Here is a 27306-nt window from a genome sequence, read left to right on the forward strand (position 1 = left end):
TCAGAATCAATCATAGTAAACACAGATTGATTTTATGAGGGAACTATCATTGCTTGGTTATGAACTCACCTATATGCAATAAGCCATTCTACGCAAATTGAGGATAAAGTCACGCCCCAGGCTGATCATTAAATATTTTGAGACGTACGAATTATACATGGCGCTGAACGTTCATGAGCGAAAAAGTAGAACAGCAGCAAGATTATCCAAACCCCCTTAAAACAGCTTCCGAAATACGTTAGTATTGCATTCTTCATTCATATATACTAACATTTCTCGCTCGCAAGGATTACAATCTGAAAATGTCAATCTGACACAATGACCTCTAGAAGGACAATCAATGAAGTTTGAAGTGTTTCCTGTGACGTTACTGACCCTTTATTTTCCAGTTGTGAACATCATCGACAGGCAAAGTATCATCCAGAGACTTGGTTAGATCAGTTACAAGAATGTAGATAACCCGACTTGAAAGGAACACCTGTGAGTGTGTGTATGCGAGAGAGAGAGAGAGAGAGAGAGAGAGAGAGAGAGAGAGAGAAGAGAGAGAGAGAGAGAGAGAGATACTACATTAATGCGAATGTACATCTTTCAATACTTACGATAAGTGTTCGTGATGAATTGCATAGACTGTCACAGTTATTATACTATTTACCTTTAATAGTAATCTTTCAAATCAGACTGAATAAGATATTCTTTCAAATATTAAAAATTAGGACGTACATATATAGTGCTTGATTTTGCTGCGGAAAGGTGCACCAAAGTAAAACAATCCCTGTTTAGTTGGCATTGTCTGCTAACAACATAATTCAAACATTATGAATATCATCAGTAAATATGTGACATTGGAATAGTGTGCGCATCTCACGAGATCGACAGAAACGTTATGAATTTCTCGAAAAACATTTAATTTGAAGTCAAATGATTTGCGGAATTTCGAAGTTGACCTGTTGTCATCGGCGCCCTAAGCTACGAAATACAGACGCATTCTAAACCACGCGTTAGACTAGAACGTGGACATGAACAGGACACGTGACGAATTTGTGAAGAAACGATAGCATCAATTCTGGCTGCCCCGGAGACAGGGTTTGTAGTTTACGTCGGCATAGTGTCTAAGAATTCTTGTTATCTTTATATTTCAATATGTCCCACTTTAAAGCAGTATCATTTTTGTGTATTTTATGTTTAACCAAGTCAACTGAGTTAAAGGCCAATGGCTGTTTATTTTAGCTTTATTTTGTGATTTTACTTCCAAACTAAACCAAGTTCGTGGGAATGTACTCATTGAAGGGTGTTTATACAAGTATAATAAACTGGTCACTCGGACTGCATGTGCCATTTTGAGTAAGATAAATAATAAACGTTTGCCCAGCCGTAAAATGGCGCCCTCATGCAAATAAAGCAACAACACTGTACGTTGTGCACATATGCATCGGAATTTTCACAGAAACTACAGAGTAGTCCAATATAATGCATATTGCTGGGTGTTTTCCACTGGGACATCATATACCTTGTTTTCTTTGTATGATATTACCATTTTAAAAATGGCGAAATCAAAATAGCAATTAAAATTTAAATATACTTCTCCAATTTTTCAGTTGTAAAAGACTATATCGTTTAAATTTGTAGAATTAAAAGGTAACCAGAAAAAATAGAAAACCTTTTTCAGGTCCACAAATTCAAGAGTTACAGCTACAGGGGCTTTAACTGCCTATCATCCCGAGGACTGTTAGCAATGAATTGACTTCAAAAGCTCAGAGGTACAATGTTACGGCTGTATCATAATGATAAAACTGTGCAGTCTTTTGTAACCTTACTGTCATTGTCACTCTGAAAGAATACTTACATCAGCAAATTTCAAGAAGTAATACACCCATAAACTTATGGCGTCTTAACATCTAACGAAAAACACGGACCGTTGTGGAAATCAATTCCTTTGTCGGTCAAATCGAACCCTGAAGCAGCGCCACTCTGCACCTCTTGACTGAAATTGGGACAGGTCGACCTGCCATAGTTCCTCTGCAATATGATATAGTTGCCCATTTCCACATACTCTATGAAAAACGTATCGAGTATATACTCCCTAGGTCGACTAGGTCGATTACTTGATTTACTATTTTTCATTAGTAGTAGAGTAAGCGTGGACAACTGGGATGAAGTAAGAATTTTTACACCCATTTTATTCATTTATCTACATGAAGCGAAGGAAAAATTAACCATCCATGTAACTAAAGTATAACCCTGACCTATATACGAACTCACGCATGCGCAGCAGTGCATTGTCCTGAACTAAGCAGGGAAATTCCCTTCTGAGTCACACACAACATGTTTATACATGTACGGGAAATTCCGTGTGAGTCATCACCATCAAACTAGCCTATAAAAGGTTTTTTTACCCCCGTTGTCAGTCCGACCGGTCGCGGAGTCTAGCTGATGTTGAACACGAAGTTCCTATCGGTACGAACTTGTTCACCTGATAGATAAAATTTTAGTAATTTCCTCTGAACTTAAAATATGTCGGAAGACCATTACTTCAAACAAAATGAGTCGTTTCAGATGAATGGTACTGATATCTAAAGTGTTCACTCTTTTATCTCTACGTACAAATGTAGTTCCTAAGTCGGGGGATTCTACTCTATTCCCACCAACAAAACATTCAATACTCATTTCCCCTCCCCGATCTTTATCAATACTTATGATAATATCACAAGTTGTTCTGTTATCTGTTTTCATAGCATAATATCCAACCAAATCGTCAAATTCATCTCCAGTAGCTAACTTTACACATCTAATGAGAACTGTACCATGTTGAAGTATTTTCATATTGTCTGTCATCTGTTGATTTACTGTCTGTAAAGTTAATTCAGCTGCCTCATCACCGACACTTTTAAGACCCAGTTTCTTTAAAGTTGTGTCCCAAAATAATCTAACTGGAACTCCGCTAGCTGTATACGAGCAATAATTCTCCCCCTCGTTTATCCACCTTCTTAGTGTATTATCTGCCTTCATTATTGTATTAAGAGGACTAATTTTAAGATGAATTGGTATACCAAGAAGTGCAATGTATGGATTTGTAGGAGTAAGCCAACTACGAAAATCTAACAATTTATATTTGTTTACATTGCTATCAAAATAAATCACATTCGGAGTTCCTGGTGTTCAGCAACACCTCCTGCAATTTCACTACCCAATATATCTAAGATGTTACGCGGCACATTATAAGGCATGAATTTCTGACTAGCCGAATCCCATGTCAGAGCAAAAGGAGTAGAATCATTCGAAGCCTTTGTGGCGTCAATTACAGTTTCATCAATGTCTTTAAGTTCGGAAAATTCTACAGCATGTTCGTGGGGTGGCGCCGCGGCATTGGCTAAAACGAAATATTTTTCGCGGTCTTTATAACGAAGGACGTAATCCTTATTATGATTAGCAGCCATTTTAGTATTATTGTTAACTTTAACATCACTCAGATCTTCAAGCTCAAGATTTTGCATACGAATTGTACCTAGACCGAAGCCACTTGGATCAGACATACTCCGTAGGGACCTATATACAGTGAAAATTAAAATAATACCTTGTAATATACAATACACAATCATGGCTTCAGCTATAGGAATGACAGTTCTCGGTGCTGTATTAAATGCAACGGCATTCACAGGTGGAAATATTATCGGACAAAAGCTTTCGGGGAATGGTGAGGCTCTTATTGAAGAGAAAATTAGACATGATAAAGCATTAGAAAAATTTGAACATGATCGCAACGTCTGGTCAGAAAAAAGATTACTACAGGCTGACTGGGAAAGAGAAAATCAAGCAAAGGACGCACATGCTGCGGCAGAATTAAGAGATACAGATGCAGAAATCCTGGAAGAAGCAGAAGCGGTGCAAAGCAACTCTACGTCAAGTCCAGCGCAAGCGTTAGCGCAATTCTCAGATTATTATCAACCCAGTCCTGAGCAAAAGAAATATGAGATGATCTATATTGCTGGAGGATTGGTCGTGGGATGGTTTATCTTCCGATAGGGTTCCTTCGGAACGCACCGGTAGGGGCCCGCTTCGGGACTACTACAGCAATTCAATACAAAAGCTAATTGGCCAGTTATTGAAATCGATCATGTTCCCATCCTGATCCGTTATCCAGATACGCATTGAATTCATGTAATCTCCCCCTTTTCTCAATGGCATAGAAATTGCTCCGTTTTTAAAATCGTAAGTAACCTTTTCACTTATTTCTCTCGTATCCCGGATGGGAAGTATTTGTAAACAGTTCGATACTTTCCCCTGTATGTATCCTCCGGAGGCACCCGAACCAAATGAAACATAATTTCCAGTAACATCGACTACATCTGAATGAACTATATATTTAGTGACTGTTAAGAAATCCACTTTCTTCGGACTAATAGTACTTTTTATAACTGGGTTGTCCTCAGGTTTATCTGAAAAACCAACTACGTTGGCAAAGCTACCTGTGGCATTGAAATACACTTTAACATCTTTAGCCAAAGTTAGAAGAACGTGGTTTGTCGGCAGATGTTTTTCAAAATTAATTTTTTGCTTCAACCCGATTGCTTTGTTTAACGTATCGATATTGTAGTTACCTGGACGTATTGATTTAGTCTTCTTCGTTGGTCACCTTCTTGATATTTTATTACATTATTCGTCGATGTTATGTTATGCCATGAATTATATAGTCCACACTCTAGCAGTCTTATCTTCGTAAACTGCGTCGTGTCAATGCAAGGGTAAAAATTAACAGTGACTTGTTCACCTGTTTGGCTTTCAATCCAAATGATCATTGTTGTGCGCTGTATATATTACTAAGTATAAATGTTCGATGAATATTATTATTACGAAGTATAAGGTTCTGCAGGAATAATATTTTTCTGTTCAAGGAGATCTTTGGTCGCAACCGCGGCAGCAGTCGCACCACCTAATTTTGCCAAGCGAGTCAAATTTGGACGACTTGGATCGCCCATATCAATTTTCAGAAATTTGCTGGAGATCATAAGATATCCCATCGCAAGTCCTGCGATTACAATACCATCGTACATTGTGTTTACAACTGTTTTAATATCCATGATTGCTGACTAGTATATAAAATAAAAAATAAAAATAAAAAATATGGGGAGTTAATCCATCTCATACAATGTAGAGGAGCTGGGAACACCCCCCTCCCCCTCCCCTCCCCTCGGAACCCCCGTCGGAACTGTTCCGGATGGAGCTGCTACGTGCTCTGTTTTTTTCGCTTTCTGTGGAGGATCTTTCCGATCTGGACTCGATCGATTAACGGGACAGGGGGTATGCCGAGCACGCCCCCAATATAGTCCTAATGCAGTCAATGAAACTCCCACAATTCCTAAAACAAGATAACATTTATTATACCAGCGTGAGCTATCGCGTGAGCTATCACACTGTTCTTTCATTGTAGGCGGTAGGCTTATACAGTTTGTCGCTACCGCATCACTCCCCTCCCCTCCCTCCCCCTTCATTGCTTGGCGTTTCTTCTCCTTGTTTTGCCTGTTCCATTCCGCTAATTTCTTGCCCGCAGCAACTCTCCCTGGATGCTTCGGCGGTAACGTCACTTTCTCTATGTTGCGCTGTGTCGGAATCGGGAAGGTCGTCGTTTGCGGTGTGGGCTCCGTCGGCGGGGCTTCTGACGGAGTCCCTGGCGGAGCCGTTTGCTGAGTCGGCGAAGTTGAATCCATTTATTTCAGGTACTATATTAAACCCGATTTTTTTAAAATTTAAATGTTTACCCGTAATTAAACCGGTGGAAATTAGAGCAATCAGGGGTCCACATGTGTAGGCTATCCGTCCTGATAATCGTTTTATTTCACTGTTTAGAATAAAATCCTTTTTAAGATCAGTGGCATAGTTATCTCGATCATCGATTGGAACTACCTGACTTATTGCACGGGCTCCTAGATCTATGAAACTTTGAGTGATGGTATCACTTATAAGAGAACTGTATTTCGCTTCATAGACTTTAAATGCTTTATTCACCGTTTCATCTCCCATTTTTCTACATCAGCAACTGAAATCTCCTTACCAAAAAATAACTTGCTTTGACCACTTGCGATGACACACAGTATTTTTTCACGTTTCGTCTCTATTATGGATCGAGCGTCTGAAGGCACCGAAGACCCTTCGGAACGCGTATTTGCCGCTGCCGATGACTTTATTAAATTCTCCATTGTTTGCAATATGTTATCTATTCTTAGTAAAAAATAAAAAATTCGTTTAAACCTGAATCCGAAATATAATATTAACATGGTCTGGAATGTTAGAATGATTCCGACAGGGATTCCGAAGTATGGAAAATTCTCCTCCATTTAAATCTATCTGTATATAGAAACACGAATAATGAGTACAGACCTATTCCCAGTTGCTTTTCAATTGAATAAGACGAGCATACCGACAGTACAGCATGCTGATACCCCCCCTTCCAAACGGACGGGGGAATAAAACCTATTCTCATGGACTTAGAAATATATGTAACGCCGACAGAAAAATTTACTTTTCATCCACGGGATATATTTAAAGATAACGTAATCACTCATCGAACAGCTAAAGAAAGTAATGTCTGGTTGGGCAGTCCAAACATGAAATACTGGGACCAGCAATTAAATTTCGCCGTATGGTGCAGCACTACTGGTTGCGGTATATCATTCGCCCATCTCTTTGATAAGAAATTTCCACCACAAATACGATCATTCTGCCGTTTCCATGTATATTTTACAATACGTCGTATCCTTCACGAAATGGGCGTTGCACTTCCAGACGATACCCCCACCTTCAAAGCGGGCGACAATCCGTACAATCTCGTCCAATATGAACTTCTATGTACTGAATTTGGAAATATAAGTCCAACGAAGTCCGACTTTCGATATCGAAAAGGTCAAAATAAAGGTCTTGGTTATGGATATGAATATTACACTAATCGTGGGCCTGTTCGACAGCCAAAAGCGATATACAACGGTCATGACTTTTTCCTCTCCGCCGACGGAGGCGTTTTCTATACACATACCATTTTTGGAAAGAAAAAACATGTACTGTCCGACAAAGACCGACCGCACTATTATTTCTTCCGAAATGATGGATCGGAGGGTCAATACAATAGTTTCGTCCCTCTGAAGGGAGACTCGGGACTAACAAAGGCCGGTCTAGCTCGCCTCAACGAAAGTCTTGAAGCCTACGTATATTGCATACTTGGCGCACAAGCAAATATTCGTAGTACCATAGTGGGTGATACTGGCAGTGCACAGCAAGTCCGAAAAGAATTCGGTGTTCTCCTCGAAGATGAAATTCGTAATACCGACAAAGTAATCAGTTATCGGCGATATCAAGACACAATAATGAATACTGGTGTCAAACTTGATATGGCAGTCTCACCCAATTTACTTCTCTTGCCGTCTAAGATGGTTATTCTTTCAGGCCCGGCAATCTCAGGTTATAATAATGAATTGCAATACGCAACAGAATCTATGGTGTTCGGGGTGAATGGTGATATAAACACGGAAGTTCGAGAAAGTGCTATACACGAGATGGAAGGAGGGGAGGAGGGGGGGGATCCTGTGAAGTGGCAGGACGAGCCCGGAGGACCACCACCTCACAATGACACGACTCGGTCCCCGAAGGCCCTTCGGAACGCTTCGGAACGGGCAGCAGCAGTGACCGGCGCAGACCCTATTCATGAATATGGTAAAATTGGTTTGTTATCTTTAGCAATATTCATTACATTAATGTACAGTATATAGATCCGATGTATGCAACTGTACCATTCAACATGATTGTAACTGGACCGACAAATTCTGGCAAAACGGAATATGTAATGGATCTCCTCACCGGTCCGTACCTAGGAAAATTGAATATATAGTTTTCATTTGTCCGACATTCATGAACAATAAAACGTATAATAAAAGATTCATTTTCACCGATGACCACGTGTTTGTGTTTCCGGTCGGACTCGATGCTGTGGATGATACACTAGCCTTTGTGCATAAAGAATGGGCTGGCACGAACACTTTAATAATCCTCGACGACTGCGCTGCGTCCAAAGATATGAAGAAGCGCAGTGACGTTTTAGTCAAACTGGTTTCAGCGCAAGACACGACGGACTATCTGTCTGGGTTCTGACTCAGCAATATACTAGTATTAGTAAACCATTTAGGGAAAACATACAGATGTTAGTACTTTTTTACACACTGAGCAAGACAGATAACAAGACTATTATTAAAGAATATGGAATGGAGGTGTCAGAACGGGAGGCACGGACCTGGTCAGACAATTGAAAAGTAGCCATTCAGTAAACTAGTATTTCATTTACGGCATCCGTACGACATAAAATTTTTCGTATAAATATAGCAAATTATGGAAGCTGAGAAGCCGAAAAGTGACAAAACATCGCGGAAGGCACTCTTAGAGAATTAATTACAACCCGAAATGGGGGTTGGAGGTGACAAAAGTGTATGACGCAGCACGGGCCAGCGGACTCCACGTCACTAAGAAGAGGTGAAGGACTGGTTAAAAACTCAGCTAACTTATAATCTACATAAACCGGTCCCTCGTACTCGTGGCGCGTTCCGAAGGGGCCGGCGCGTTTTTGTAACATCGGTGGACGAGTTTTGGCAGGCTGACCTCGTGGAATTCCCTCCCCCATTCGCAAAAGAGAACCGTAACATTCGATACATGCTAACAGTAATCGATGTGCTCAGTAAATACGCATGGGCCAGGCCGATACAGTCAAAACAGCTGATGATACGTTACAGGCGCTACAAGACGTGATTAAGAAATCCGGGAGAAGGCCCGACAAACTTCAGACAGATGAGGGGCGGGAATTTACAAACCAAAAAATGCAGGGGTGGCTCCAGGAGGCGGGAATTCATTGGTTCTCACACCTACAGTGACAAAAAAGCTAGCGTCGTTGAACGTTTTAATCGGACTCTTAAGACGATGATGTGGAAATACTTTACATACAGACAGACACGAGAATGGCTTTCTATTCTACCAGAACTTCTTGAGAATTACAATAACACCGTTCACGGAAGTATCAAAATGAAACCCAGGGACGTAACAGAGGAGAACGATTGGCAGGCATTTTATACACTATTCGGTCCTGAGTTGGCAGCCGGGGAGCCAACCCTGAATTCAAGCCGGGAGAACGTGTCCGAATTACAAAATACAAGACCACTTTTAAGAAAGGATATTTGCCCAATTGGACAGAGGAGATTTTCGTAGTTTCAAAAGTTGTGTACGCAGCTGGCTTGGGAACACCACCAGTTTACAAAATAAAAGATCTGAATGGAGAGGAAATACTCGGCACTTTCTATTCTGATGAACTTCAGAGCGCACCTTCAGAACGCGACGAGCTGTACAGAGTAGAACGAATTTTGAAGACGAAAAAAATTAGAGGAAAGAAATATTATCTGATAAAATGGCGCGGTTATCCAGAAAGTTTCAATAGTTGGGAGCCGAGGAAAATGTTATTAGAACTTCGTAAGTACTTCGTAAGTTCCTGTGCTGGTTCTTGTCAAGTACTAACGTAAGTACTAACGTAAGTATTTACGAAAGTTATTCAGTAAGTACCATGGAAAAAGTCTTAATTTCTTGAAAGCTGAAAGTGACAGCTTACCATTATTCTTCCAACCACCTGGCCAAGTATTTATCATGTACTGTCGTAAGTAATGTTCACTTACTGCATCTTTTTGGCCGTATGTGGATGAGGTGGTACCTCAGTTCCTGAACATATTAAGTTTGCAAGATCTTCAAAGCGACTTCTCATGTTGCCACGGTCCGTTCTTTCCAATCCTCCTTGTTCAGCTTTATCGATAAGTTCTGGCTGAAGTATAATGTACACAACTGACATGAACCATAGACAAGTAACTCCAAAGTCCACCCTTTTCATCATATCAAGTGCTCGTAAGTCAAACGGAGCATTATAAGCACACACTGTTTCACAAGCATTAAGAAGTTTGTGTAGGTTCTCGAGTGAGACTCGAGGTTGTTCTAGTTGTTCTTGACCAGGTGGAAAGTAAGCTTTTTCAAGTTCCTCCTCCTCGAAACCGTCTATTAAAAATCCCTGGCTGCCGCCGGTCCATGCAATTCCAAAGTCAAAAGCTTGTGGAAAATCTACTGGTCCGACTGTCTCGGTATCAATTGTTGGATTAAGTATATTCTTGAGAACTTCAGGCGTAAGAGATTGATGAATTACCAAACATGGAAGCCTGTAGTCGTGGCAAATTTCTAAGAAAACTTTTTTGAACTTATTGTGAATCTCTTCTAATTCTTCTAAGGCGGTACCGGTTATTTCGTACGACCTGGCTCGAGTCAACACATTCCGCCTGCAATAATCCCAAGGCATATCTTTGAATATGATAATGAAACTATGCAAATGGTCAAATGCTCTAGAAACAATCTTTTTTTCTTCCGACTCCGTGGAAACACCCCGGATTCTAGAAAAAGTTAGATGTTGAATTATGGAAGAGTCACAAATAATGTAGCGTTCCGAAGGAGAGGCCCTCCCAGCCTGACATTGTAAACTAAGAGTATGTTCTATAAACTGATTCTGAAAATCAGCAATCGAAACGGGGGTGACACGCCCATTATAAAAGTCAGCAATGTTGCTGGAAAAACTAGTGTCAAATTCTGGTACGTGATACACCTCCGGTCCCTCCGCCAAATTTACTGCATCGTAACTCTTACCACTTCCAGTTGGTCCATTTATGAATATGTATGACATTTTGGGATACTATATCATAGAAATTTTTAATTTTTTTTTTTTTTATTAAGATATATACTATAAGACAATGACAATCCTTTCTATTTCAGATGCAATAAAAATACTTGAAACCGGAGAAAACATCAAAATTGATGATGGAGGCAATTAGTATTTGGTGAATATGTAGATCCTTTCATATACGTAGACAGTGAGCTAGAAGTAGTTTTCAACATCGGACCTAAGTACGGTTCGGGAGGAGATCCAGCTACATGCGATGGGGTGTGTGTCCGTTGGCAACCGAGTCTTCAAAAGTTTACGATTTAATAGTATTCCGTACCCTAGGTGAAAGTTTCGATGCAAGCACTGCTAAAAGTTATGCTGCAAGCCTGGCTGCTCACTCCAAGAATACTACCAGATTTTACAATCCATCTAAAGTGTATCAGAAGCGAGGGAGCGAGACACAGGGCGTGGCGTATTTTAAATTTCAGTTTAAAAGAGGCGATTTCGCTACATGTATTGATATGGTTCAAGAAATTGACTGCGGTTTTAAAACAGTGAGTCCGTTACTACCAGTCCGAGAAAATCCTGCTATTGTACCTCGTAATATCCGAAAAGGTAGTAAGATAGAATTCTTAGCATTTAAACCGCGATTAAGTAAGCGTGCCTTTCTTTCACTGTTGAGAGATTAATATTTTGTGCTGCGCCTAATAAACCAGAAATTCAAGATGTGGAAGAACTAGTCGACTTAGAAAGATTAGGTGAGATATATAAACAAATAAATGCTGACAAAAATATTATAGTGGATTTTGATGACCTATCATAGAATAATTATTTTTCATTTTAAAAATTTTTAGGATAGTATATATCATAAAGATTATTATGTCCCGTCAATTACATACAGCATTCAAGGGAGCAGTTTTACGAAAAGAATTTCCTGAAGTCAAGCGAGTCAAGGATATCGGGGAGCTGGTGGATATTGAAGGTATGGTCAAAGGGGCCAAAGGGGCGGAACGAAAGATGTACTCTGTTTATACCGAAATGGAAGTCAAATTATCGGATCCGAAAACTGGTAATACACAATCGCGTTCATTGTATGTTAAATTAAATGATACATACACAAAAGATGTAAGAGGATCGGGATTGGATGTGGGGCAACAATTAATAGATCGCTACGATCGTATGCTTGATACAATTGAAAATGTTGAGGGTTCTGGTCTCGTTCTCGAGGAGATACTTAATTTTGAAGTAATTCTAGTAGAAGTTTTACTCGGGGCTGGGGCTCCTACGGGAACGGAACGAGTCCAACTTCCCGGATGGTTAAAAAATAAGCATTGTGTGAGCGATCTGGTGCTACCTTCGGGCAGCGAGAACTGTTTTCAATACGCCATCGTAGCAAGTTTAAAGTTGGCCGACCCCGAGTTTCGTGAAAAGAGAGGTGGTCAGGTAAGGAGAAAATGGAATACGTACGCCCCATTTATTGCTGACTACTGTTGGGAAGGTATTCCCTTTCCTACGCCCGCCGATCTGACTGTATTCAGGCGCTTCGAGCAGCAAAATCCAGGCATCAAACTTCAAGTATTTCAGATCTACGAAAATGATCCCGCTCCCCCGTCCGACATAACTGTGTTATATAGTGCCCCTGGCGGAGCCCCTGACGGAACCGTTCCGATAGGGGAAGGTGAAGCCCGTTCCGAAGGTGATAGGAATCAAATAGCAAATATCTTACTGATAGTTGGCGAAGACGGCGGCCGTTCTCACTTCGTACCAATTACTGCGGAAAATCGCCTTCGTAATTCTCGTACTAATCGAAAGAATGAGCGCAGACGGAAGTGTATTTGTATGGTTTGTAAAAGAGGTTTTAAGTCAACAGAAGAATTAGAAAAACATCAGGTATACTGTGGAACAGACACTGCCCAGCCAGATTTTCCTAAGGAAGTGTGTCAATTTGAAGGACATCGAAGAAGGTTCCTTCTCCCTACGTCGTCTATGCAGATACTGAGGCAATTATTGAGAAGGGGACCGGCCGACACATTCCAATTTGTCTTTCGTATGTTATGGTGGAACGGGGTGGGGAGGATCGCGGACCTCTTCAGAACGAGGCCGACCCACTGTTTATGGTAAAAGAACATTCACAGGTCTCTCCTGTGTTACAGACTTTCTAAAGGATATGAAAGAACGGGTCGAGTATTATTCTAAATCGTATTATTGGAAAATAATACCGATGAGGGATCCTTCTAATTACCGGCGCGACGGATGTGATCCAGTCTGTATTGCATGTGGAGAGCCGGCAGGATACCGAGTAGTGAAGGAGGAGGCGACCTTCTATTGCGAAGGATGCCGGCCGTCGAGAACCATTCCTATCTACTTTCACAACCTCAAGGGATACGATGGTTCTTTTATTTTGAAAGAATTACATGAAATCGACGCCGGAGGGGGACCAGAGCCTAAAATCATAGCTAAGACGAGCAATGGAGGAATTATGGGTCTCTCGAAAACATTTATTTTTCACGCCTCAATTGTTGTTGATGGGAAGAGGGAGATAAAGAGACGTTTCTTTTCTATAAAGTTTATGGACAGTGCTCAGCTGATGATGGGGTCATTGGCGAAGTTGGCAAAAACTGTGCCGGACCACGGATGGACGGCAGTACCACTTACGTACCCGGACATTCAAAGGGCGAAAGGTTTCTTCCCCTACGAATATTTAGACTCGGTTGACAGATTAGAAGAGGGTGAGCTCCCGGAGAGGGGGGAATTTTATAGCGAATTGACGGAAGAGGGGATTTCAGAGTCCGATTACGAACATGCATTGAGAGTATGGGACGAAGTTGGATGTAAGACGATTCGTGATTATATGGAATTCTATTGTGAGACGGATGTTCTCCTTCTTGCTAATATATTCGAAAATTTCCGTGACACATGTTTAGAAGCGTACAAGTTAGATCCAGCCCACTATATGTCAGCGCCTGGCTTGACATGGGATGCTATGTTACTTTACACGGGTAATAAGTTTAAACTCATTCAAGATGCTGAGCAGATGACTTTCGTACAACGGGGAATTCGAGGCGGCATCAGCCAGTGTAATATTCATTATTTACAGACAAATCATCCTGCTTACGCTGGCCCCGCCGGCGGGAATACTTACGTTAGTTACGATCCAGAGAAGCCGGTGACCGAAATAAAATATCTCGATGCAAACAATCTCTACGGCTGGGCAATGAGTCAGGCAATGCCTACGGGCGGACTTCATTGGATGACGATGGAAGAGTGGGAGGAATGGGAAGAAGGGGGCCGAGGCGGAGCGGGGGCCCGAGACGGTGGAGCTGGCGGAGCGTGGGGACCTGGCGCCACCTTTCCACCAAGTTTTCTAGAAGTAGACTTAGAATACCCAGCCGAATTACATGAAGAACACAGCGATTTGCCATTAGCACCGCATCACTATGAATTTCCGAGGCAGGGCGGTCGACTGATTACAAGTGTGATGGATAGAGAGTCCTATGTCTTACACTACAAGTTGCTGGAATTCTATCTTCGGATGGGAATGAGATTGAAAAAGATTTATCGGGTGCTTGCTTTCGATGAAGCTCCATGTCTCGCGAAATATATCGACTTTAACACTAAAATGAGGACAAAGGGAGGACAGATTTCGAAAAGAATTTCTATAAGCTGATGAATAATGCAATGTTCGGTAAGACAATAGAAGATGTTCGAAAGTACAGAGACTTTAAATTTGTTTCGGACTGGAACGGCACGGATAGTGGACGTAAAAAGATTCAGAAGTATAATCCAAAGATGAAACATATAACTTTCATAACTTCCGAAGAGGATGGTGATTCCTGCGACAGTGCCCTACTGGAACTGAAAACGGATGAGCATAGATATTAAAACCAGTTTTCATCGGCGCCGCAGTACTGGAACTTTCTAAGCTGCTTATGTATGAGACGCATTACAATTACTTTCGGGTCAAGTTCCCTGGAATACGATTAGCCTACATGGATACTGACAGTTTTGTTTACAGTGTGCCGATCCCGAACGCCTCCCCGGACGGCTCACGCGTCAGCACTTTCAATGATATAGTCCGAGAAGATGTGAAAAGAATGGTGAGAAGTCTATATATGATACTAGTGGGATGAGCTCCGCCCCCAACTTTCCGAAGATTAATAAAAAAGTGATAGGTAAATTTAAAGATGAGTTGAATGGTGAACCTATTCTTGATTTTGTCGGCATACGCTCGAAAGTGTATGCTTTTCGAACTCCAACTTCGGAGACGAAAAAAATAAAGGGGTGAAAGATGTTTGTGTTAGAAAACATTTGAACTTTGAAGATTATAAAGATCTATTTGAAACTGGGAATAAGCCCGAGCCGGCACAGTTTGTACAGTTTGTACGGAAAAAGGCTGGAGAAATCCGTAGTGAAAAGCGTAGTAAAATCATGATGGCACCAAATGATATCAAACGTGTGCAGTTATATAATCCAGACACGGGCGAATGGCTGGCAGAAACATGGCCGATAGGAATGACGACGGGTTTAAAATTGTAAAGACTTTAATCTACTATTTTCAATAGAGACCAGGGCATCACTGATAACATAAATGTGAGCAAATATATTGACATCGTGAGCGTCATCGCCAACCTTAATTGAGGTGTCTTTCTTCAGAATTTCAAGTTGAATTCCGTCCTTTGTGTTCATTACTTTTAAACCATTTCCATGAAACTCAATATCTTTAAAGCTACGCAGATCGATAAACAGACAAAATTTATTCTTCAAATAATCGACCTCATCTATATCAATTTCACACCAATCTTTATCTTCAGCAAAATACCGTCGCACCTCTCGCCAAAATTGTCTTGGTATCATCTTCTGAGCGTACACTTTATTTGCAATGCCTTCGATTGATACAGACACAGATTCAATGTAGGGGTTAAAGAAAAATTCACTGTTCAGTTCTGCATGATACTGATTTTTAGTGAAGAGTATAGCGATACCTCTAATGCTACGTCGTGGTACATTTATATTTTCATTGATAACCGTGTCCGATTCTTTGAATGGGATTGTTCTAAAATAATGTATATGCTCGTAAAGGTAACTTTTTCCACCGTTGTAATAACCAGCAGTTGACCTCGCGAGTTCGGGGTCAGAAATTGTTTCGTATTCCATTTGAATGTTTTTTAATTTATAATTGGCTGTAAAATATTATTATAAGCGATAAGTAATTGTAAGATGGGTGCAAGCGTAATTTCCCATTCAATATGACTCCCTAACGCTGATGGATATGCAACTCCATGGCCTGTTATGAGGGGGTGAGTGAGACGAATAGCATATTTTGTTTTATATGTGTCGAAAAGTAACTTATCGCCCATGACGGTGGCATCTCCATCGGTCGAACCGCTTCTTAATTTTCTTAGATTTTCGTTCTGAATTCCGTACAGTGTCATGTTCGATCTCTCCTTTTTATGTTTGAAGAGATCGCGATAACATTCAATAAGGTTATATTTATTCAAATCGAAAAGTGTCTGACCCTCAAATGTGAGTTTCATACGCTCCACCAAATTTTTTGCAACATTTTGTACTACTCGGTTATTTTCATCTCCCATTACTTCGAGATCAAAAACCAGGTTGAAAGTATCTGGAACTAAGAGTACTCCGCTTTCTAACTTCGGACATCGTATGATAAGTGTCTGGCCTGGATCTGCCTCACTTGGATTATGAGCAATCACGTGATGAGTTCTTTCTGACTTCGTTCCATTCGGTATTCGGTTGGTGAAATTCGGTAATAATGTTCTATCGTACCCCATTTTCGTGTAATGTATATAGTAGAAGAAAAAAAGAAAATAAATCACATCTTACATTTCACTTCGTGTATATAATAACTTAGAAGAAAAAATCACATCTTTACATAAATATTTCCGTCTGCCTGAAAGATAAATCGATTGCCTGTGTCGCGAATCAATCGAAGGACCCAATATTCTTGGAGATGATGAGCCTCTTGGTCATCCTCAGTATCCTGGAATACAGCTATGAATTCTAGTCGCTTAAAGAAGTTAGTCTTTTGACATTCCTTCACGAAAGCTAATATGTTATGATATAGATTATCATCTTTGAGTCGGACACCTGGATTTGCTCGAAGTATATGTCGATTTACTCGTCGGAGTTTGCACCATTCCAATTCGACGGAGAAACCAAACAGGTCTTTATTTTTAGAAAGAAACTTTGCAATATTCTTTTCACCAAACATGTTGATGCCGTAGGGGTGTCATATATTAATACATAATTTTATTTATAATGACTAATGTTAATCCAGTCAAAAATATCCATAGCTGTTCTCCGACAAATCCGACCACCGATCCTGCTGTTTTTAATAGAAAACTGACGAGGGAACCGATTAGACCGGGTATTGCAGCAGCACTTTTTGCGGCCAATGTTTTTAACCATTCGCCAAATTGCTTTACAATTTCTTTCGCTTTTGTATATACTTTGGGCGGACCTGAACCTCCTGCGTTTGCTCCTCCTCCCCCTGCTCCCCCTCCTCCCCCTCCTCCTCTAGTCACAGCCAGGGCAATTGTTGATATTGTCATTCCAAGGGCAGTCAGTATTGCAGCAATTGTAATACCATTTCGTTTAAATAACTCTGTCAGCTTCAGCCTGAGTGACAATTCTGGATCGGAAATTACATCACGAAGAGACCTAGTCGTAGCCAGACTTTCACGTGCCTCACTGATCTTATCATGTTCGTATTCAATTCGATCAACAATTTTAGCTTCTCTTGTTATTAGTTCAGCTAGTAGTTTCTCGGCTTTTTCTTTTCCTTGGGTGCTCGTTTCAGGATCCTTTAACTGTTTTTCAACTTCTTTTTTCTCTAGCGTTATTTTCTTTTTTTCATTGTTAAGTTCACCAAGACGCATATTTGCAATCCTTAATTCATCATTAATAGCTCTATACTCAGGTTTTCATTATTCCATTTTTCGATTTTATTTTCGATAGTACGTATTTCATCGGCATTATCGCTAAAATTTTCTCGTAAATCTGTTATTCTATCTCTGAGTCGTCCAATGTCGTATGGTTTCAGTTTATCGGCTGGCCTTTTCAGTAACATTTTCGCTTCATTATCAGTCAATTCTGATACAAAATCTGGATCTATTCCTAATATATCTTTTTTAAATTCTGCAGCTCCCTTACCTTTTATTGAGGAGGGCATTAAATACTTCTTGCCTTTATTTGATGTCAGCCTGGCGTCTCGATAATACAGCTCTCCATCCCTAATACTAGCATTCGTACGCATTAATCTTCGTTTATCCATATCAGTAATCCTATTACTATCTAAGTATTTGGTTAGCCGTTATATCTGTAATTTCTCCTCTCTGTCTAATCAACGACTCACCTGCGGGTCTGTCGCTTGAGCCGGCCTGGAAAGTATCAGCTTCTGCAAGGACATTATCGCCAATAAAAGATGTTTCAGCAGTAGCATCATCGTCATTTAAATTTGCATCATCGAAATCCTGGAGTGGTATATCTTCTCCTCCTTCTGCCATATTGTATTTCTATATTACTACAATTATTTTTTATCATCCCTTACATATACAGTAAAAAAAATGCACATCTCAGTTGTTGAAAGCGTTGAACAATTGGCTGATTACATAGAAAGAACTAGCGCTGCATATCGACGAAGTTATAAATTAATGGGTCGAATTGATATGGCTCTTAATATTACTAAAGGAATTCTTGTAAGTTCTGCTGTAATAGCAGCAATTCCGACAGTTCCAGTACTGTTAGCCTTAACTCCTATACCTGGCGTCGTTATTGATGTAATACAAGGAAAAACGGGAGTATCAAAAAGAAGAGAGAAATATAAACATTATTACGTTCAATATAAACAGCTGCTTACACAAATACAAGAAAAAGGTGCAACCCTTCGGAACGAGGAGGCTCCGGGGTCAGAACTTATTCAGAACATATTTCATCAGGCGCTAGAAATACAAAAACAAGAAGGATTTAGTCCGCCGCTGGAGCGATACCTAAGACATTATGGATTGAATGGATATGAAATTTAGTTCGCCCCGATAGGAACTCTGAGTTCAACATCAGCTAGACTCCGCGACCGGCCGGACTGACAACGGGTGTAAAAGTCCCTTTATATAGGCTAGTTTGATGGTGATGACTCACACGGAATTTCCCACCTTCGGAACGTGTATAAACATGCTCAGCAGGCCCGCTTAGTTCAGAACAATGCACTGCTGCGCCAAACCCCTGTTGCGCATGCGTGAGTTCGTATATAGGTCAGGGTCACACTTTAGTTACATGGATGGTTAATTTTTCCTTCGCTTCATGTAGATAAATGAATAAAATGGGTGTAAAATTCTTACTTCATCCCAGTTGTCCACGTTTACTTTACTATTTTCATTACCAATCTCTTCGATAATGTAATCTTACTTGAGTTTAAGTTTTGTTTCCTTGACGTGTTTGATAATGTTTCTCTTCTTTGCCTTTTCAAAGGCACTTTGGTTAAATTGTTCGTCCAGATTTCGTTTCCCGTTACTTTTATTTACCTTTTCCTTTTTTTAATGCAGTCTCATTTAGTTTTTTTGCCCTATTTTGTCTGTTAAGTCTTTTGGCTGAATGTTTCTCCTTCACTGTTTCACTGTTGTTCTTTCTTCAAATGTAATCTACATGGCCAATTTTTATGTTACTTAATTATTCTGTAAAACTTTCAAAAAATCAAGTAAAGTTTGAATTGACATTTCCAACTTGTGGCAGCCCTTGGCGACCATACCTCTCCTTCGAGGCCCTTAGCAATCAGCGCGTCAGTTTTTTACAGCATCGTCACAGGCCTTTAATTTGCATTGATGAGACTTTATTCTTCCCTCGCAAGGCGAGAAAAAGCCCCCATCGTTACTTACACCTATCATTGCATGACGTAGGAGAACAAAAAAATTATTTGGGTCGTTTAATCGTCTTGGATATCATGTTGATTAATTTAAGCTTTTGCTAGGTATTCAACGCCATTCAGCTTGGTGCCCACCCTTAGTGTTGTATAGAATTTTGAGTATGAACCCATATATTAACATCACTCCTACACGCCAGACTTAGGACTGAACACGATCCGCACTTAGCATGTAGGATAGGGTACTGCATTTACCGAGTGCTCACCGCCAAGACTTCTACGAAATACGACGCACTTCAGTATTATATATGGGCTTCTCTCTTTCTTTATAGTACGTTTCAAGAAAATCGGTAATGGTAAGTGTCAGAGGTCGCACTCTTCGACAACGTTTGTTCTCCAATTTTTAATGCGTCAGTTTTCAAGGTCAAATATAGACCATAATATAGTATTATTCATTGATGTCGTTACATCAGGTTGTTATTGGATATAATGACATGTTTTTATGCTACTTACTAATATGTTATACTGCATAGCCAAATGATCACATGGGGGAAAAGATAATAGAATTCAAGGCAAGCAATTCGAAGTTTAGTTTGTTTTCATAAATAAACTTGCAATGAAATGCTGTCATCTGGACAATAACAAATTTCTCCTTTGATAAAAAGGCGAAACATGAAACTAACCTGATGGGTTATATAATATATACTTTGTCCTGCGAAATCCCACAAACTGAAGTACACATCTGATTCTTCTCTTTTCCTCATCCAAGGTACAAGCTTATAGGGGCCAAGCCTGGTAAAGACGTCAGATATCCGTTCCCCTTCCAGTTTTACTGCATTCAATACATTTGCTACTTCCGCTTTGGTGGCTGGGTGTTCGCGATGGCCATATTCCATTTCAGTCATTCCACTCACGAGGACATCTCCTAGTAACTTCTGCGTCGGCTCCACAGATTTATGGCCTTTGTAATCAGTAGTACACTCTAAACGAAAATGCAAAATTTATCTTATTTATTTTATTATACACGTTGTGTTCCTTTTAAGATTTGAATTATTGCTCCCCTATTATTCTTATGTGAGCATAGTGACGTCCTCATGATGCTGTGTTATAGTTACTATATTTGAATTGCTGATGGATGAATATAAACCATTTAGGATTTAATATTCAGGATTGTGACCAAACCCTAATTACTGCAAAGGATTTGTAACTTACTAAATAAGCAGATGAACCATCATTACAGAGCAGACAAGAAAGTATTCATGACTGATCAAATTTTACGTAGTTATCCGTTTGGTAATTGCAGTGTTTCCCGAGGAGGGGGCATCCTAACAATAACATAAGATAAACTTCTCCCACATTAGATAGTACTCGGTATGTTTAAACCAGTTTAGTCCGTTCATGATTTGAAATATTGAGATGTAACGGCTGCAATGCAATTAGACATTTTTCTCACGAAAGATTCCAAATTTATTGTATGGACGTCATACATTTAGTTTCTTACTGTAGTCACCCGATCGAACATTTGCCACTGCTTGAAGAAATTCACACAAAGTTTATTTTGTGCACCGGTCATTATGACCGCAGATTGCGGTCGCATCCTTTGACATGTGCTTTTTAATGATTTGAATCGGTAAATTGAAGTGACAAAGTACGAATTTACCCCTTCAGCGGATGACATTTTATAAAATCTCGTACTTATTTCACGCAAATTCCTATTTCGGCATATTAATGATGGAACTATGACGTCAGCAGCTTAGATCACTATTGCTGTTGTACTAGTAAAGGATACTATGTTAAGGTTGTGAAAATTTTGATTGCATCTTCGTTTACAATAACTTATCGAATAACATTATTACAATGTCTACTAAATGCATGCTTTTGAGATATGAAATTTCCGTAACTTCACACTCTTTTGCTTAAGTAGTAAAACGTAAAACATCATTATCAAAGGCTTTACCCAACAGTTTCCTCCAACTAATTGTTTAAATTGTATAGGTGACTACGAGTACACATACTGACTTCTTTGTCTGACAAATTGATATATTTAAGGTGTATACTGTGGTAGTCGTAACTTCATTCTCGAGAATTCTTCACTGGGGATATATAATCACTTGATAGACAAAGTACATGTATTGAGATAGCTTTTCATTAAAGTTTATGCATCAAAATTAAACAACTCAGCGGCCGATGTTCTAATGTCTGATATAATAAGGCCGACTGTGCATGTGGCCGGTCAGTCGCGGTCCAAGAAAACACGTATATGCAATCGAAAAAAAACATTGCATTGCTCTTTCGATTTGACTTAACATATAATCCTTGATCTATTGACAATTATTTCTAAAATCATTTATTTAACTTCGATTAGTGCACTCACGCAACGCCGACTTTTAGACGTTAATAGACCAAGCTTACTCAGTTCAAACTATGATTAGACGTATTATAATCAATTTTCGTAATAGAACGACTGATTTCTCAACCTGCCGATGGACGTAACTCTGTCTCGAGAGAAAAATGCCCGAATAAAATTGAAAGAGTTGAACTAGTGAGTTTTTTATCTCACCACTGTCTTAATAAAACAATTCTTTCATCGAAAATGAGCGTCCGAACCCCAGAGAAAGTACACTAATACTAATAGGCTAGGTTTCATGAGTTGCTGTACATGAAAGTTAGCCTGGCGCTACATCAGTGCTATTTAGGGCTTCCTATTCTGGCATATCATGCAGGGACGTCGTCATAATGAGCACAGGTGTTTTCAATGCAGTGGTGCTTGGCTAGTCGAAGGCAGAAAGTTATTTATATGAATTTTCTATTATTTGCTTTTCAAGTGCTTGTGAACTCCGCTGTGTTCATATGTTTAGCGATCGTAACGACTTTGTACCTTAAGTTGTAAAGTATTGTGCCTTATGATATCACAAATAATGTTTACTTCGTTGCGATCAGATTAGTAAAACGTAACCGGCAAATTCTGAGCGGCAAATCTGGTTACAGTAGTTTCGACCTCTTTGAGTTGCTAAGTGAATCGTCGCTGGTTTTTCACTCTCATTTTTACAAAATTCCAATTAAAATAACCGTAGGACATCGTTGAGACGGCTACATACACTATATGTATTTAAAACTTGTAGGCAATATGTACGATTCGTTAACTTCATCGCAGTCATGATCAGTATGCAGAGATCTGTATCTTCGCGTTGCAAAATAGTCACCATCACAGCCCTTGGACGTGGACCAAAGCAAAGTGTAAACTTTGGTAAGTAAATTTTCAATCTACCTTCTCTGTGACGTGCCGACGTAATTTTTGCTAGCCTGTTTTTATTCGGTATAATTCTCGGGGAACACTATTGAATTGTGATGATGAAGTTCTTTCCTCTAATACTGTAAATGGGCGAGTCATGAGTTTGAATGTAGAATGAACACAGTCAACGAAGTGGAGCTACCTATGTGGTTAGTGTCTACATACTTCTCTGTTGCATTGACCAGGGTGAAAATTTTGCTCATTTATACAAACTGTTCACTCGATTGACGACTTCAAAACAAAGAAAGAACAATAAAAGAATAAATTGTTGTGTAAGAAGGTTTGACGTTTTCAAACTTAGAACCTAGTTTAGAGCGGTACTTGCGTACACGTATTCCAGAACAGTTTCATCTCATAAAATATTTTGTCATTCATAAAATCATTCTGACGGTCTGTATCTTTAAAATTTGACAGTTTTTTCGAAACTTCATTTACCTATTTTTGCTTGTGTGTTGTGTGTAACCTGTAAATATTTTTTCTGGCATATTGTAAGGGGAATCATAAATTTACAATGCCGGCATTTCATTGAAATTCAGGCTACGTGAAATCGTACATCACAAAATATGCATACGATATTTCTATCGCTGTGGATCACTAATGGAGTTGTCCTCCCCCATCTAAAAGTAATTTTTATTTAAGATATGTTATAAGTAAACTAGTTTTCATGTACAAATGCATGTGTTGAAATCCCATTAAAAAATCCCTGTTAACTTTTTCATTCCTCTTTCTTGCATTGCATTTTTTAGGTCTTTTGCTGTAAGTGATGATTTATTTTTGCGATGGTGCAACAGATGCAGAGAAAAAGAAATGCTGATGACAGCTTTGTAAGGCCAATCTCACAGGCCCGCAGTGGTCATGAAAAAGGAATCTAGATTGATAAAGCCGACTATGTGAGTATAATTAGTATAGTGTAAGAGCATTCCATTTCATGACATGTAGCATGACCAAATGCAAGAATATTGTGAAAGGTATGCCAATGCAGCAACAATTACATGCTGTAACAGAATGGTGTCATGAAATTTATCTACTGGTGTATGTGATTGCATTAAATGACTTCTCATATTTTCCTTTTTGTTGAATCAGGTCTTTCTGCAGTCTACGGAAAGTAAAGAGAAAATGCAAAGAGACTTAACGATCAGCTGGATCAAAAGTAAATGGGTCCTCAAAACATGTTTGGATATGCCAACACTTCGGTCGGATGATACCCAGGAATAGGAGAAATATCCTGTGAAAGATCTTTCACAGAATATTTTCTCCTAGTCCTTGGTATCATCCGAACTAGAAGTTCTAGAAATTCTCGAACTGTTGATGAATTTATGGTTTATTTTGTTTTGCGTCATTTGTAAGCATTTACGTGTGCAATAAATGTAAGGTAGGTATTCAACTAAAGGACATGCTAATTTTTTCTTTTGTATGTGAATGCGTGACAGTGTTCATACCTACGGCTACATTCTGAAAAATGTTTATGAGAACAAGAATGAGTAATGACGTCAGGAGAATGAGCGGTTGTGGCAAAGTGCGGAAGATTGCAGGAGAGTGAATGTAATGTTTACGGTGTAGAGGTAGGGGGTATGCTGCTTGAATAGGGACTGCCCTTAAGGTTGGCTTCAATAGCTGTATATGTAAACCGTAAATCCCATTTGTGGCAAGTGTACCGCAAACATATGTTGACAGTCTGTGGTTGGATGTTATCATAGATTGACTCATATTTGCCAAGGTGTGTCTGAGTAATAGTTGTAATCTAACAATTTATCGCAATGAATCGGACTGTATTGGAGCAGATGTAGAAACAAACTGATGTGCATTTGTATGCCATATGAAAAGTTCATCAAAATTCACATTTGGTTCCGAAGGTAGCTGTTAGTCATGAGCTTTGTAAATTTGATCGCTGACTGAAGGACATACATGAAAGAGACCCATAGAACGATGCTATTGGCCAAATGGTGTGCCTTTGGCACAGGGATGGGATAAAATGTTCAGCTGTTCATTGATAACTTTGCAAAGTTAGCAACGTAATAGAGATTGATACGGCTATAGTTTTAAAATATGACCTAGATTCTGAAAGGGGACCATATTGGTGGCCGTGTATACACGTACAGGAATGAAGGCTTTGTGAGAATTACATGAATGATCGTATGGACTGTATATAGTTCTTGACCAGTGCTTCATTAATGCTACCACAAGATTCCCAACATGATCTCATCAGTTAAAACATTACCCTTTATAATCCATTTTGTGATATCTATACTGTAGACATCAGCTCCATCGGTGCTTAAATGCTTTGTTTCGTACGGTTCGTTGAAAAGACTTCTCTTCGTTGATGTCTTCCCTGCACCATATGCACCGACCAACATTACACGTCCTCGAAAAAGCTTTTTGCACGTTTCATGACTTTGAGATGCTTCTTGAAGTTCGTGAAAAAAATCCTGGTTACAAGAAATAATAATCAAGAGTACAGATGCATGAGATACCATATTGCGATGAAAATTATCATGAGGGATTCAATGCATGCAATGTCAAAAAAAAAGGAGAGTGGTGTTAGGATCTGAATCAATAGAAAGTAATTTCATCAAGTTTTGCAAATGAGTTTGTAGTGGCAAAAAGCTGAAAAAAAAACTGTCGATAACAAAATGGTGTTTAAATTTATATTTTAGGCAGGTATATGCTATAGCATATTGACGAGATAGCTTATTTAGAAGTTCTGTTTTGATTGCGAGCTGCGATATGTATATTTGATGAATGCAAATTCCCACAAATCACTTCATATTAGGAAACTTTTAGAAAACAAACAATTGATATGTACTTCATTTTTCGTCTCAAGGCTATGCGACTGCACGAAAAAACACATTCTTATTCAATAACGTCAATGTATATTGATCACGTGAATAGTACCATGGACGAAAACGACAAATCTCCGCGCTGTGTAAAAATCCCGCGCTGTAAAAAAAATATCTCCGCGCTGTGTAAAAGCTCCGCGCTGTTTGAAATTTATCTCCGCGCTGTATGAAAATATATCGGCCCTGTCGGAAATTTTCCGCGCTGTTTAAAATCCGGCACGCTGTTTGAAATTTCTCTCAACTGTTTGAAATTTCTCCGTACTGTTTCAAATTTTTCTCTACTGTTCTTTCACTGCAGCTTAATACTTCTGGTATCAACCCTCGAGTCGTTTTCTAACGACACTCCTCATGGTCTATAAAACGAGGAACTAAAAGAAATCCTTCTTACAAAATCATAGTTTTCACCACCATGTGAAGGAATAAGCATTCCGTCGATATCCTGACAGACAACCTAAAATTCCGGTGTGTGTTAATTCAAACACACTTTGCCCACATCGCTCAAACAGTTAAAAGGTTTAACGATAGCGGTTTAAACAACGGAACTGTGCGCTTTGTTTTTGCTTAACTTGTCTTCAATTTCTGCCAAAACTTATCGTATCAATACAAGATGCAATCTGTCATCTAATCGGTACTACAATCTACCAAACTAAAAAAATTGCTGAGCAATACAATAAACCCCGTCCGGCAAAGAAAATCATAAACTGAGAAAGCTGCCATATAACTAATCAAAGTTGGCGGCATGAATTACATAAACCATTGATACTCTCCTCGAACCAAACTGATTTAAAAGGCCGTTTGCAGCAAATATTGTTAACCGAAACCTTGGAATGCTAAAAACAGAGAAATAAGATGATGTATTTCTCGAAACAGCCCTTAACAAATGCCTTTAAAACACAGGAAAACAGGCACCAATATCGACCCAAAATCTATTACAAAGTCCATGAAAAATTTACACAAAACCAACAGTTCGGATAATCGATACAAATGCCTAAAACAAACTAATCGTTGACAGACTAGTACACCATTTACTGTTAACATAACGAGCACTAGCAACACTTAAAATATGCCCTAAAACAAAAACATATAGCGTCCGGAAACGCTGGTCGCTGCTTGGTCATGTTAATTATAATATGCAGCACAGAGAATTTGCAACAGTGCTGAGAGTTATACACAGAGCGGAAATATCTATAGCGGCGTTCCATCAGTCTAATCAATTAAAGCAGTTTTTGGAAATGTTGGATTAAAAATTTGTAACTTTAAATATTTAAATGGTAGTTGCCATTCTAGGGTGCATGATTTCTTTAAAAACACGAGCTTGTTGTCTTGGCGAGCCGAAAGCAACAGTCGATCGCGCGTTGAATTATTCAAAGCATAAAAAGAGAGAGAACAAAATACTTGAAGAGAACTTGTGGAAGTCACTTTGTGAATTGGAAAAAAAATTAGACAGTGATTTGAATGACGATATTGTCCTTGATTATGAAAGAGTTAAGACTAAGTTAGAACATTTGTGGGAACACGAAGTGAAAGGAGTTATGGTAAGATCAAGAATTAAATGGTATTCAGAAGGTGAGAAAAGCTCCAAGTATTT

The 27306-nt window shown here is 39.4% G+C and overlaps 1 protein-coding gene across 1 annotated transcript in view; it reads right to left on the bottom strand.

The window, feature by feature from the left end:
* The window catches only part of LOC139144386 (probable serine/threonine-protein kinase pats1), a 35249-nt gene extending 9948 nt beyond the window's left edge, over window positions 1–25301 (bottom strand). The window contains exons 1-3 of the mRNA XM_070715088.1: window positions 25100–25301; window positions 20273–20571; window positions 376–478 (exon numbers count right to left, since the gene is read on the bottom strand). Coding sequence (XP_070571189.1) covers window positions 376–478; window positions 20273–20571; window positions 25100–25235 — 538 coding nt within the window. The 5' untranslated portion in view covers window positions 25236–25301. The remainder of the gene's footprint in view (window positions 1–375; window positions 479–20272; window positions 20572–25099) is intronic.
* Window positions 25302–27306: the final 2005 nt, after the last annotated feature.

The sequence above is a fragment of the Ptychodera flava genome, chromosome 11, assembly GCF_041260155.1.
Source record: "Ptychodera flava strain L36383 chromosome 11, AS_Pfla_20210202, whole genome shotgun sequence".
In the NCBI taxonomy this organism is placed as follows: Eukaryota; Metazoa; Hemichordata; class Enteropneusta; family Ptychoderidae; genus Ptychodera; species Ptychodera flava.